At 46.2% G+C, this 15,236-nt stretch overlaps 1 protein-coding gene across 1 annotated transcript in view; it reads left to right on the top strand.

Moving 5' to 3' along the window:
- The first annotated feature begins 2,182 nt into the window (after positions 1 to 2,182).
- Positions 2,183 to 15,236, top strand: part of LOC142777206 (uncharacterized) — a 30,915-nt gene continuing 17,861 nt past the window's right edge. The window contains exon 1 of the mRNA XM_075881529.1: positions 2,183 to 2,259. Within this exon, the coding sequence (XP_075737644.1) occupies positions 2,189 to 2,259 (71 nt within the window). The 5' untranslated portion in view covers positions 2,183 to 2,188. The remainder of the gene's footprint in view (positions 2,260 to 15,236) is intronic.

The following is a 15,236-nucleotide window of genomic DNA, read 5'->3' as shown; positions in this document are numbered from 1 at the left end:
GCTTCGGATGGAATCGCGCTTGCGAGTGAACTGTCTACGGTTCTTTTTCTGCAGTTTAAGTTTCGTTCTTCGCGTAGACTGGGCAAGGGGGTGGGTGCGAAGGACTGAAGCTACGCCTGTGTTGTTCAAAGAAGCTCGAAAGGGCAAGGTCTCTCAATTTACTGCAACGCTGATGCTGTATAAGTTGTGTTGGACAGTTTAAAGGAAGCATCGTCTACTCACCGCTGCGCATAGATGTAGCGTCCTATGCCAGTGCAGAATATTACATCGAGTTCACGTTTGTTGTTAGTGTGTCTTGCAAAACCTTGTTGAAATAAACTGCAAGGCGACGCGAAGTAGACGCACCCGCACGCTCTTCTGGCTCTCCGTCACAACAAAACGAGAGGTGCGTTGGGGGCAGACCACTTGAACCGACACACCTGGCACCGCAGAATATGAAACGTTAAGAGTTTCTCAATTAATACTGTGCTGTTATTACCATAAATGGATACTGTGCACTTTCGAGGGCAAACAAAATTGTTTGTTTTGAAATGTTCTAAAGAATGTTTCATTGTATCTTGATGTCAAATCTGGAACGAAATGGCAGAGCAATGCATACCCTGATGACTAGATTTGTCAAAGTCTTACTTCTATCGCCTAGTCGCAAAAACCTTTTGCAGTAAAGCTTGCGTACAAAAAATTGAAGCAAGTTTCAATTAGACATAACTTCATGTCACTCTAAAATACACTCAGCAAACAAGCGTCTCGAGTCTTAAGAACGTAATGCATCTAGAGCAGATCCGAAGCCTGTACTTCCCATAATTCCCATGGGGGTACAAGCGCCGCTGAAAGAGCCCGCGTAGACACTAGCGCCAGATTCCCCTCTAGGTATTATTTTATGAAACTCTATGCCACCCTCCAAAGCGGCAAAAGGGGGCGCGCGCATCGAGGAACCCTAAGAAGCGCTGAACTCCTGCAGATGGAGTGAGCGGTGCTTGGAAAGCAGAGGCGGAACTCTGTTACCAAAGGGCAGCATAGCGCTGCGGCGTGGGAGTACACCGCGAAAGGCCCTCACTCCTCTTACGCATTCACGCGCCGCTTTGTACATTCCCCGTGTTCTAGTGCCTCTACTAGAAACAACCTAAAATAAATTACATTAGTCTTCATAATTTCCAATTTTCTCGGTTTGTAAGCTTGCGCGGCGTAGTAGCAAACTTCGCCATTTCTTATTTTATTTTGTTTATCGTGTGCCGCCGTATACAGCCGAATATTTCGTCTGTTGCGTGTAGCAGGAACGTCGCTAGAGCTTCCGCAGTTTCTGTTGGCTTCGCACCTGCCTGTGTGGAAGATCGGTGAATGTGGCAGTAAGAAAACAATATTGACAGAATCTTAATTTTTTGTCACCGTATATTCATTGTTCTTCATTTGAACACTGTTCTACCTTCCTGTTTATTTATTTCTCTCTAAACAATTGCGCATTGCTATTACTCAATGAACTGCCCGCTATTTTCGGGCAGCCAAAGAGCTTGCTCCAGAACTGGAGGAGTAGATAATGTATTCCGTTGTCGTGTATTACTATATGCCTTGCTAGTGAACGTAAGGTTAACCTGCATGGTACAAGTGGCATGACCCAATTTGAGAGAATTTTTAGCTAATACATAGCTTTGTCAGATGTCGCCAATGGGGTGTCCACAGAGATGTTAGGAACAGCATGTACACGACAGGCAGTCAATATCATGCGCGCGTTTTATGCAATTTCCTGCACCTGATGGTCAACTGGCAGTTGGCAGACGACGAAGACGAAGAAACGTGCGGGCACCACGTTAACAGATACCCCCTCCCCCCCCCAAAAAAAACGGGTCGAAAAGTAACTTTCAATTCTGGATAAATCTGCGACATACCAAATTAATCGGGTTTGGCAAAACCAGCTGTCTGGTCGGCTCCTAAAATCAAGTTGTAGCTATTAGTGTCTACTTTGTTGTTGATTCTTTTTTATCACTATCTAAATGTTTGGTTTCTTTCTCTTTTTATAACATACTGTCTTCACTATACAACTCCCTAAACCCCCCCCCCCTTTTTTTTTTTTTCGTTGTAAGCAATGATGCAGTTATCGTCCATATGAGACTATATGTTCTCTTGGCCAATCCCCCAGAGTTGGTATGAGCCATGAATTAGAGGATAAAAACAAACAAACAAACAAGCAGCAGCCATGGAGGACGACCACGTCAAACACCGCTGCGGCATGAAACCCGATAAGAAGAGGTTCAGTCGGCCCGTCAGGTCAGTGTGTTTTTTGTTCGTAATAACTGCATGGCATGAAGGGGATCAAAAAACGCCCGGCCACCACACAGTCACTGCGAAAGCTAGAACAGCGGCCTTTCAAAGCCTTTACCAACACTCATTGGGTAACTACTGCAAGCACACTTGCTTGATACCTACTAGGGTATAATATTATAATTTTTGCTTCAGTAGGCCGGCATTCGCTATAGTATTCTCGTCATTCTTCTGAGAAGCGTCGTATCCACTGAACATTTACGAGAAATTTCGCGTCAATTGTTCATGTAGTGGCTGACGACGATGAGAAACTATACCTGAAGTGCGTATGCGCCACAGTTATTAGGTGATCAAAAACAAGCTTTTTTATTAGATTGGGACATTGGGTGACTCATTAGGTAAGCTATTCGCATTGTGCGACGACTGGTGGTTCTTTCGCTCTTTTAAAACTCTCTACAAGTCATAATGACGCGATGACTTTGGCGACATCAAGCCTGCCTAAGGCAGTTTTGCCAGCAAGTCCCAAGCACCGGTGTGGTTCAGTGGTGGAATACTGGTCTCGCACCCGGCGCACTCGCATTGAAGCCACAAAGTGTCATTGGTGCTAGCTTTTTTTTCTTCCTTTAATCTCACGCGATATGGTTATGGTCACTGGTGGCGGCGGCGGACAACTGCGCGTGAGCCGAGTTGTGATCTCATAACATATTTCGCTGTAAAATGCAGAAAGCAAGCGGAGAACCTCACGACCACGTGACGGAGAATATTGCCACTGCTATGGCATTTGTTTTTAATTTTATTTTGGTCCAAGAAAGATAGCCGCGATTTGGTCTTGACTCAGAATGTATTTCCTGTAACAGCATACGAAGTGAGCCAATGGTATGATCTAAAAGAGTGTGTGTTAATCATGCAATCTTCACTCTAACCACAGAATCGCTCTTCTTTTCCATCTTTTTTTTTTTGTGGTTCATCGTAGAAGGCCCTCAGTATAAGGCCACTACAGCGATTATTTTACATTATCGATAAATAATGGCATTTCTATGGTCCCCAGATGCTCCTGTCAAGTGCCTGATAGTAGAAATGTCTTGCGATTTCGAGTGAAATAATAAATGAGTCACAAAATACAAGATTAGCGGTTTTTTTTATCGAGTGCCGTACACAGGGACGTAAACCATAAATCATGCAAAGTGACGCAACAAGCACGGAGGACGAAAGCTGGAAGAGCAAATGCTCAGCGGAAACATGATCGCACTGCACCATTTGTGTCGTGACTCTAGCTGAAAACGACCTGTAGTATTGCTTGTTTAGAGTTCGGAGACTGGTTTTTACCAAGTTTTTTCGAGGTTCAGTAAGCAGCGCATCCAGCAAAAGACGGCTCTTACTTCTCCGATACTATTCGCCAATCCTGTCGCCGCACAATTGGGCGCTGCTGTACACCAACCTATGCACTCTTCCTCTATAGGAGTGTTTCAGTTTGCCGATAAACTAGGCGTTAGCGTTCCACTTCATTACACTAGGCTAGAGCTTGAGAGGCCTCCAGAGGTGATGCCATCAGATGGCGCAGGATAAGTCGGGCAAGCACATAACGTAAACAAATGTATTCTGCTTCATTACTTATGTAAACTTTCAGTAGCCACATGTATCCTAATGCGCAGAGTTTAAAAATTTTTTACGTCAGGGACACCGGCGAAGCCCTGCCGTTTACGTTTTGGTGCAACAGTGGTTGTGGTGGTCAGCTGCTGACCCGAAGGTCGCGAGTTTGATCCCGCCCGTGGCATTCGCATTTTGGTGAAGGTTAAATACAGAGCCCGAGTACTGTGCGATTTCAATGCACGTTAAAGAACGCCAGATGGTCGAAATTTCCGCAGTTATGTGCCATAGTTTTAGGCCAGGAAACATCTGGTCTTCGAGCCAAACACATACGATCGTTGCTTGCCTACTTAATACGTTCGACAGTACCGACACTTTGAACGTCACGCGCAGTGGGGCCAGTGGAAAGCCAAGCCGAGGAACCAAAAATTTATATTTGTGGGTTTTCTACGGTTTTCCCAAGTCCACTATTTTGGATAAATAACGAAAGTTGAAAAATTCCGATTGGTATGTTCGTATGTTTCTCCTTCTGTACATAAGCCTGCCCAGTCATATCGATTTTGTTTTCTAGTGAATGTTGATAATGTTTTTGTGCATTTCTCTCGCAATAGCCGCGAGAGACTATTTTTATTTTATTAAGTTTGTTTGTGGCTCAATATGAGTACACGTTCGCTAAATCATTATCACTTTAAGACAGCTGTGTTTATATATTTGTGAACTTATAATTTTCTTTATTCCTGTTATCAGTCTGGATTATTATGTACAAGTGTGCTCTGTACAGCAAATTCTTGTTGGTGTGTTTATGCTTTTGCTGCCAGGGTGACACGACTTAGTCAGGCGTTCATTTAGCCTTTGGTCGTGTCCCCCAAGGCAAAGTGTAATAATTATGTTTTGAATAAATAAAATGAAAATATGAAATTGTCAAAAGAAACTTCAGTGGCATCTATTGACCTAAATAAATTGCCGTAGTCTGTCTTTAGGGTGCTGTAGCACTTATTCAGTGCTATTCTACGCTTTAGCATATAGAGTGTTGCATTCCAGGGTGTGCAAACCACGCAGATGGCGTCTATAATATTGTAATCAGCTCTTTTGATAACATTTTTGTAGTTTCAATGTCATCTTTAACACAATCCTGGTTGGCATTCTTTCGACTAAACACTAAACGAAGACGTTTTTAACGTTTGCGTGTAGGGAACGGCGTTCTAAGGAACGGCGTGCCTGTAACTATAGTTTCTTTTGGGAGGAACGTGGGAACACCACCGTTTTATTTAGGATCACGCAACTGTAAAGGTAACTAGTTACACATCTACGAATGAATGCCAGGGGAAACGGCATTTCTTGGGTAAACATTCCATGGCTTTGAACAGGCGCGTGCACACACAATACGTCATGTAGAACCGGGTTGATGGGTAACTGCGTCAGGCTCAAATATATATCGCTTCTCTGTTGCTTGACTATGATGCATCTTGGTTTTCGCTTCAAGGCGTCCGCCAAAGGCCCACGGAATCATGATATATGATGTACCATGATCAATTATTGCTCTGATTTCCGCAAACATCAAAGGTGACACCACAATACCCGCTACAGTCGATGTCAATGCGAAGCTGCCATGTGTGCAGAAAGAGCAATTCACTGTTTTCTCTGCATGTTTAGCGACTGTTTCGCGTCTACATTCAAAATAAAGCAAACATCGACGTGCAGCCGCGAATTGTAACAGACCCTGTTGGGCTCGAACTTCGTGCGTTCCCCGAATACCTTATGTTACCCACCCCGCGACCGGCGACCCCTCGCCAACAAGGAAGCAGGGCCACCGGAATGCGGGAAGATGACTGTCTGCTGGCCACAAAGGACGTGACAACTCCCGTGGCCCTGTCGGGCTCAAATATGGCGCCCTACTGAAGACCAAGCCAGGCTGCAGGTGGCCGGTACACGTGGAAGGTACACGTGGAAGGTACACGTGGAAGGTACACGTGGAAGGTACACGTACGCGTCCGCCGGACAATCAGAATCAGCGAAGGCGACGGAATAGGCGCAAGGGCCAATTTTATTGAAGGCCTGTCAGCGCGGCATCGCGGGAACTTACTCGGAGGCGCTTTTCCACGACCTGGCAACGCCCGTCGTCGACCATTCCGGGAACCGGTGTGAAAGAAACCTGAGCGACGGCGGAGAACAGATGAGTGGGCAAGAGGCGGTGGGTCTTCAAGGTTGTGGCGAGAAGAGACACATCTGGGCGTTCCGATTGGACTGTAAGAGTGGTGCGTTACGATTGGACTGTAAGAGTGGTTGAATGGGGAGACAGGGGATAAAACCAGAGATGCAGGGAGAGTGAAAGGAGGAAGAGAAGAGAAACGAATAAACGTCTCTATATCCAGATGATGTCGGAGCGGTCGTTTCCTCAAGGTGCCAGCAGATGCAAAGTTCTCGTCTTCGGCTTCCTTGGCGGAAGCAGCAAATGTCGCGCAACAAGCGAGAGGTGAGTGGAAAGAACCAAACGGAATATAACTGACCCTATTTAACGACCCATACGTCAGCACAGCTTCTGCGTGTCACAAAAGGAACAAGAGGCCATACACTAATCAAGTGAGGCCGATGCTAGACGACGACGTAATACAATCCTCGACCAGTCCATGGTCGTCCCCCATCGTACTGGCGAATGAGAAGGATGGCACCCTTAGATTTTGCGTCGATTGCCATAAACTCAAAAGAGTAAAAAAGAAAGACGTTTATCCTCATGGACGCATGGACGACACACTAGACCGCTTGCGACACTCTTGATATTTCTCCTCCATGGATCAACGCAGCGGCTATTGGCAGATCGAAGTTTATGAACGTGACCGCAAAAAAAGCATGGCTAATTCCTGATTGGCTGTACAAATTCAAAGCACTACCATTCAGCCTGTGCTGTGCTCCTGCGACGTTCCAGAGAATGACGGATACAGTGCTATCAGGTCTTGAGTGAAAAGCGTGTCTGTTTACTTAGATGACGTCCTTGTCTTTTAGAAACGTTTGAGCAGCACAAGCACCGGCTTTGATATGCCTTTGTGGCAATTCGAACCGCAGGCCTATCGCGGAAAGCAGAAACAATTCATTTTGATTATGACGAACTTATGTTTTTTGGCCACCTTGTTAGACATGATGGTATTCAGGCGGACCAACACAAGTTTATTCAAGTTTATTCAAGTTTACTCACTATTATTGCATGTACAAAGAATGGGTTACATGAAACATACAAAATCAGGAGGTCACAAAGTAAGGGACTCTCAATGGGCCCTCAAATTAATGGCGTGCATAAAAACTAACGGCAGCAAAAACAGCGACTAAATTTAAGTTGCAGTCAAAACAGAACGATCTATGCAATATATATATATATATATATATATATATATATATATATATATATATATATATATATATATATATATATATATATATATATATATATATATATATATATATATATATATTGTTACGAATAAATATAGCACGTGGTACTATATAAACTCTTTATTTAGTGCGAACTTGTGCCCGAAAACTCAAAGCTAAAGATGGTCAGCCAAGAATGCCTCTTGCTCGCTGACTCTATCTTCGTCGGTCTCTTCTTCTGCCCCTCGAGTCTCGTGCCGGTCCCGTGGCGTAGCATCGTGGCGCGTGCAGGACGGCGTTCCATGGCGCGGCTTTCTTGCTACTTGCTTGGCGGCTTTTACGAACGCGAATTGTGGCAGCGTCTTCTGCGATGTTCGAGCTGTGGCATTAGTCCCCCTCCTAGCACGCATCACCCCGATGCGTAGAGCCGGTTGACAGTTTCGAAACAATAGGACTTGTCCTTGTGTTAGACGACGTCAGTCAGTTCACTTGTTGAGTTCCTGTCGTAGTACGGTTTCATCCGTACTACATGTACAACTTCCGGGAGATTCCGGCGTCGTGTCGTGCATACTTGACCTTCAGGGATCACTTCGTAGTTTAATGGGCCTAGCTGACGAAGAACCCTGTAAGGGCCAAAATAGCGGCGCATAAGCTTTTCTGATAGGCCACGTGCACGTACAGGCGTCCAGACCCACACTTGGTCTCCAGGGAAGTACTGAACATCCCTTCGTCTTAGATTGTAACGGTGCGCGTCGACGTCCTGCTGTTGAATGATGCGGTTCCGTGCTAGTTGTGCCTCTTCTGCTCTTTCTACATATTCGCTTATGTCAGGGTCCTCTTTAATCGTGCTGTTGACAGGCAGCATCGCGTCTAATGTCGTTATTACTGTCCGACCATAAACAAGTTGAAATGGCGTGAAGTGGGTTGTCTCTTGTACTGCGGTATTGTATGCAAATGTAGCATATGGTAATATGGTGTCCCAAGTCCGATGCTCGACGTCCACATACATCGCGATCATGTCAGCAAGCGTCCTGTTCAGCCTATCAGTTAACCCGTTAGTTTGCGGATGGTATGCGGTAGTTCTTCTGTGGTCGGTGTGCGTTAGCTTCATGACGGACTGCACTAGTCTGGCAGTGAACGCAGTTCCTTTGTCAGTTATAAGGACTCTAGGTGCGCCATGTCGCAGCACTATCTGGGTCACAAAAAACTGAGCCACTTCATTTGCCGTTCCTTTTGTGAGAGATGACGTCTCGGCATACCGGGTCATGTAGTCGGTTGCTACAACTATCCAGCGCTTCCCAAACGATGTCATAGGAAATGGTCCTAGCAAATTCATTCCGACCTGCTCAAACGGAATTTTTGGTGGCTCTATCGGTTTCAGAAGACCTGCTGGTTTTAGGGGTGGTACTTTGCGTCTTTGGCATTCTCGACATGATCTTACGTAATGCTGTACTGAATCCATCAATTTTGGCCAGTAATATCTCTGGCGGATTCTCGCCAAAGTCCTACTAATGCCCAAGTGACCTGCCGATGGGTCATCATGACACGCTTCTAAAATTTCCGCTCGCAGTGATGATGGTATCAGCAGTAGGAACGTTTCACCGGTGTGTTGAAAGTTTCTCTTGTAGAGAACGTTGTTGCGGAGGACGTAGGAACGTAGTCCACGGACGAAAACTCGCGGTACTTCGACTTGCTGCCCCTCTAAGTATTGAATGAGCAGAAGTAATTCTGGGTCCATTCGCTGATCATGAGCCATCTCCGATACATTCACAGCTCCAAGAAACGCGGAGTCTTGTTCATGCTCAGGAGACGAGGTCTGGACTGGTGCTCGTAACAAGCAGTCCGCGTCATTGTGCTTGTGGCCAGACTTGTAGACTACGGTGATGTCATATTCTTCTAGACGCAGGCTCCATCTAGCAAGTCTTCCGGAAGGATCCTTGAGGTTCGCAAGCCAGCACAATGAATGATGGTCACTGATGGCTCGGAATGGTCTACCGTATAAATATGGACGGAACTTACTGATGGCCCATATAACTGCGAGACATTCCTTTTCCGTAGCTGAATAATTATACTCAGCTTTCGACAGAGTGCGGCTTGCATAAGCAATAACTTTTTCTTCCCCGTTCTGCCATTGAACAAGAATAGCACCGAAGCCAACGTTGCTGGCGTCCGTATGAATGTCTGTTTTGGCATCTTCGTCAAAATGAGCGAGTATGGGAGGTGACTGCAAACGCCGTCGTAACTCAGAGAAGGCGTCTTCTTGCTCTTGGTGCCAGATAAATGGTACACCCTCCTTCGTAAGCCGTGTCAGTGGTTCCGCAATCTTGGAAAAGCTTTCAACGAAGCGCCTATAGTAGGCACAAAGCCCCAGGAAACGTCGCATAGCTTTTTTGTCTCTTGGCCTTGGAACATTTTCAACCGCAGTGATTTTATCCGGATCTGGGCAGACACCATGAGAACTGACAATGTGACCGAGGAACCGAAGTTCCCGGAATCCAAAGTGGCACTTTTCGGGTTTGATCGTAAGTGCGGCCATACGAATGGCGTCCAGTACCATTCTCAATCTCTGTACGTGCTGCTCGAACGTAGTGGAAAAAATTACTACGTCATCAAGATAGACAAGATATGACTGCCATTTGAGGCCGGAGAGCACAGTGTCCATCATCCTCTGGAAGGTAGCGGGAGCAGAACACAAACCAAATGGGAGTACTTTGAACTCGTAGAGTCCGTGGGTGTCACAAACGCCGTCTTTTTCCGATCTCATTCGTCGACTTCTATTTGCCAGTACCCGCTCTTTAGATCCAACGATGAAAAAAAGTGAGCATTGCGCAGTTTATCCAACGTATCGTCGACTCGTGGGAGTGGGTACACGTCTCGCTTCGTGACGAGGTTGAGTTTTCTGTAATCAACACAGAACCGCATGGTGTTGTCCTTCTTCTTCACTAGTACTACCGGCGATGCCCAAAGGCTTTTAGAGAGCTGTATGACATCGTCGTCGAGCATCTCCTGTACTTGCTTCTTTATCGCCTCCCTTTCTTTTGGGGCTACTCGGTATGGATGCTGACATACTGGTCTAACATGCCCTTCGATTACAATGCGGTGCTTTGCTACAGGTGTACGTCCGACTTTCGATGAAGAGGAAAAACACTCTGCGAATTCCTTGATCAACTCCACAATCTGGTCTTTCTGCAGAGATGAAAGCTCTCGGTCAATATCTATTTTCTCTAGGACACTGTCCACTGTTGAGGGTGTTGTGGGTACTTTTCCTATGGTGCAAACATCTGACACTTGTACGTAGTCATGAAGTGATGCTATGGCTGCTCCCTTCACCACATGCTGTACCTCGTTGGTAAAGTTAGTCAATAGCACATCAGTATATCCGTTCCGCAGGTTCACTAGACCCCTCGCCACGCGTATCCCCTTTGTGAGTAGCAGTTCGATATTTCCATCAGCTAGTCCGGCATATTCACGAAAAACGTCGCTCTTCACAGAAACTGTCACGCTGCTACGTGCCGGCACTGTCACACCTTCATCCACAATACGAAGAGACGAAACAATTGGTTGCTCCGCATGACACACGGAAACAGCGTTCTCTGTAGAGAAAGAAACTTGGGATTTCTGCAAGTCGATGATGGCACTGTTCGCTTGCAGGAAGTCCATGCCCAGAATTGCCTCACGGGAACACTCGGGGAGAACAATAAAACTGCAGACGTACACATGGCCTCTTATTCCCACTCTCGCTGTGCACATTCCTATGGGGCTGACTAAATGCCCTCCGGCGGTGCGTATCTGCGGTCCGGTCCAATGAGTGAGCACTTTCTTCAACTTCTTTGTGAGCATGTAACTTATAACTGAGTAGTCTGCACCTGTGTCTATTAACGCTTTGGTTTCGACGTCGTCGATTCTGACTTGTAGCTCGGATGTCACGTCACCATTACTGCGCTTGTCCGTCATTGTGTCAGTGTCGTCGTCTGATCCGGTTAGCGATGGAGGGTTTTCAGTTTCCCGAAAATCAGCGGCCCTGCCTCCACAGGTCGCTGGCTCTAGTTTTCCCGTCGAGGGCTTGGTGAACGACGCCTCGGGAAAGTAGATGATGGGTGTGGACTCGGCGACCTATTGCGCATTGGTGCAATCGACCACGATTCATGTCGCTGAGTGTTTGGATATGCATAGCGCGAAGATAAATATTCTTCGATTTCGTAAGGGCGCTCACCGTTACGAGGGCAAGGTGCATTCACTGGGAAGCCACGTAGCCCGACCCGACGGTAGTGGCATGTCCGATAAAGATGACCTGCCTCCCCACAGTGGTAGCAGAGGGGCCGCCGGTCTGCCGTGCGCCATACATCACTTTTGCGGGGTCTCGCTTCTGGCATCGGCGGTGGCGTACTGCGAGGAAAGGTCGGTGGCATAACGGGAGCTTGTGCAAAGCTCGGGCGTCTCATGTCTTGCCGTACGACTTGCGCGTATGACAGCTGTGGCTGAGGTTCCGATTGCGTGTGGTGTGGCACCTGAGGCTGCGGTTGAGTAATTGCTTGCCGCACTTCTTCACGTACAACGTCCGCGATTGAGGGCATCGCTAAAGGACTTTGGGGGAGTTGCAGTTTCTGGAGCTCCTCCTTAACAATAGCCCTCACCATTTCCCGGAGGACGTCAACGTTTGTGGGGAGGGTTGTTGACTCCGCCCTGACTGAAGAGACGCTGAAGTCTCTGTTGTACAATCGCGCACGTTGTTGTAGTGTCCTTTCCATGGTCGTTGCCTCGGACCAGAACTCCGCCACAGTTCGTGGTGGATTACGCACCAGGCCTTCAAAAATCTCTTCTTTGACTCCGCGCATTAGGTGCCGCAACTTATTCTCTTCGGCCATGTTTTGGTCGGCTCGGCGGAACAGCCGCGACATGTCTTCTATGTACATGGCCACACTCTCGTTATTCCGTTGGTTCCTTGTCTGAAGAGCAGCCTCTGCCTTCTCTTTGCGGTCCGTGTTCGGATAGGTTGCGATGAGCTCTCGTGGGAAGTCGTCCCACGACAGCAAGGACGCTTCGTGGTTCTCAAACCACGTAAGTGCCGAATCTTGAGGGCGACGTAAACGTAACGAAGTTTTCGGGCTTCGTCCCAACCATTCAATCGTGCAACGCGCTCGAAGCCTTCAAGCCAGTCCTCGGCATCTTCAAAGGTCTCACCGTGGAAGACCTCTGGTGTACGTGGCGAATCCACAATGAGGTGAGATGGAGATGGCATCGACTGGGTGGCCATCGCAGTGACGCTTGTGCTTGAGGTCTCGACAGGTCTTGATGGGTCAATTAGGGGGCCAAACTCGGGCTGCTCACCACGTAGTCGGCGACTCGTGCGTTGGTGCAAAGGTGTCAATTCTGCTGGCTCCAATGTTGTGGGATCTGGGCTTCTCTCCCTTGCGTGTGGTGGGCTTGGAATCATACCCAGCACTTCCACCAGATTGTTACGAATAAATATAGCACCTGGTACTATATAAACTTTTTATTTAGGGCGAACTTGTGCCCGAAAACTCAAAGCTAAAGATGGTCAGCCAAGAATGCCTCTTGCTCGCTGACTCTAACTTCGTCGGTCTCTTCTTCTGCCCCTCGAGTCTCGTGCCAGTCCCGTGGCGTAGCATCGTGGCGCGTGCAGGACGGCGTTCCATGGCGCGGCTTTCTTGCTACTTGCTTGGCGGCTTTTACGAACGCGAATTGTGGCAGCGTCTTCTGCGATGTTCGAGCTGTTGCAATATATATATATATATATATATATATATATATATATATATATATATATATATATATATATATATATATGTCTGTGTGTGTGTGTGTGTGTGTGTGTGTGTGTGTGTGTGTGTGTGTGTGTGTGTGTGTGTATATATCGGCGGCGCTCGGCGCTAGCTCTCCGCCAGAGAGAAAAGACGACGAAGTTCGTGTGTCGCACTCTCGGCCTCCTGTTTTCTGTGCTGCAGCTGTCTTGCTTGCCCTGGCGAGTTTCTTGCTGAAACTCCTCCGAAGAACACGCTTGTTAAATTGTATATATATATATATATATATATATATATATATATATATATATATATATATATATATATATATATATATATACATAAATATATTATATATAAATATATATATATATATATATATATATATATATTTGATGAAAACGAATTTATTATGGATGAACAAAAGCTTCCTTTAACAATATGTTTTCATGTTGTGTTTAAAAGATTTAGCATGAAGAGGCATGCAATTCCAATGATGAATACCTTAGAAGCGAACTGTTACTCTGCCATAGTTCGATCTTATTTTGAGTAAAATAAAGTTTCTTGCTCTGAAAACCTGGTATTATTGTTATCGACAAGGACATAGTGAGGAATACTATCTAATAATATTTCATGATAAATAAGATGATATGTGATGAGGGATAATCTTTGATAAAACAACTCTTGAACTGGTAGAATGCGCAGGTGTTAACAGATGGGTATAGAATGGAAACGGAATGAGATATATGGCATTAGTTTTAGCGCCTTGTTTTGAAGGCGCTGAAGCGGTTAGAGATGAATGGCGTTATGATGATAGGCAGTATGATAAATGGCTGTTAATATTAGCATGATAAAGCGACAAAAATGGGAGGTTCAAAGAATGAACGTGCTTTAATGATATTGCGGATACTAACAGAAACCTTTTTGGTGAGCGAGTTGGCATGAATATTATATTTAAAGTGTTCATCCAGAGTAGTACCAAGAAAATTATTTTCAGATGCCGGTATATCAAGAATATTCAATAAGAGAAGGATGGAAGAAGTACTGGCCATTTGAGAGCCATGAAAAAGCACAAAAGTTGTTTTGTGCTTGGCTGTTGTTAATTTCCCACCACATGCGAACAAACGAGATGTGCGTCGATTTTTGAGCCTTTTTGCATACTACATTCGTTTTGTGGAAAATGTTGCTAATGTAGCCCCACCTCCCCCTCGTCCAGCAAAATAAGACGTTGCCTTCGTGTGGGGCCCTGAGCAAATACACACTTTTCCCGTGCTTCAACAGCGCCTCCAAACTGAGCCCGTACATGGACAGTGCGATAAACATGCCGACACTCAGATACACACAGACGCCAATAACATTGGCCGAAATAGTGCATTCCTAGTCCAGTGGCAAGATGACATCGAATGTCCAATTTCTCATGCTAGCTGGATTTTGCTTATGCTAGCTGGATCGTGACTGAAAAGGCGTGCCTAGCTCTTGTCTGAGTGATAGGTAAATTCAGACTGTACCTGTATGGCCGCCCGTTCAGAGTTGTTACCGATCATCTTGCCATCTGCTGGTTGGCGAATCTTAGAGACCCCTCCGGACGTATGGCCAGGTAGAGCTTATACCTTCAAGAATTCAACTTTACAGTTGTGCAAGTCTAGCCGGAGGCAGACTAACGTGGACTGCCTTTCGAGCTCCCCTTATAAACGCGTTAGGTGATCGTTTTCACTGCGATATCAGTGCATCTGAGTTGACTGAACATCTCATAATCAGAAAAGCGATTTCGAGTTTCTAAAATTCATGAACTATCTTGAAGACCACAGTTTGCATCCGCCACCAGCATTTTCACGATCGCAATCATCGTTCTTTGTTCGCAGCAATATCCTGTGTATAAAGAACGTGTGACCACCTGCAATTGAACACCTGATCATCATTCCATCAGTGTTACGAGTGGATGTCTTGTCTGTCTGTCACGATAAGTCTTCGTCCGGCCCTTTGTGATTCACGCGTACTTTGGCCCGGATTTGCCAACACTACTACAGGCCGAAGGTCCATCGGGACGTGAAACATTACTTTAAACGTGTCGCAAATGCCAGCGCTGCAAGGCACCACCTCAGTGCACACCCGCTTTTCCGAAGCCCGTTGCCCTACCAGCACAACCGTTTCAACAAATTGGCATGGACATGCTCGGACCTTTCACCAAGTCTCATGATGGAATACGCTACATTTTAGTTGCTGATTACAAGACGCGATACTAAGCAACGAAGGCACTACAACTCGACAGCG

The sequence above is a fragment of the Rhipicephalus microplus genome, chromosome X (genome assembly GCF_043290135.1).
Source record: "Rhipicephalus microplus isolate Deutch F79 chromosome X, USDA_Rmic, whole genome shotgun sequence".
Lineage (NCBI taxonomy): Eukaryota > Metazoa > Arthropoda > Arachnida > Ixodida > Ixodidae > Rhipicephalus > Rhipicephalus microplus.
This window is presented reverse-complemented; position numbering and strand designations above follow the sequence as displayed.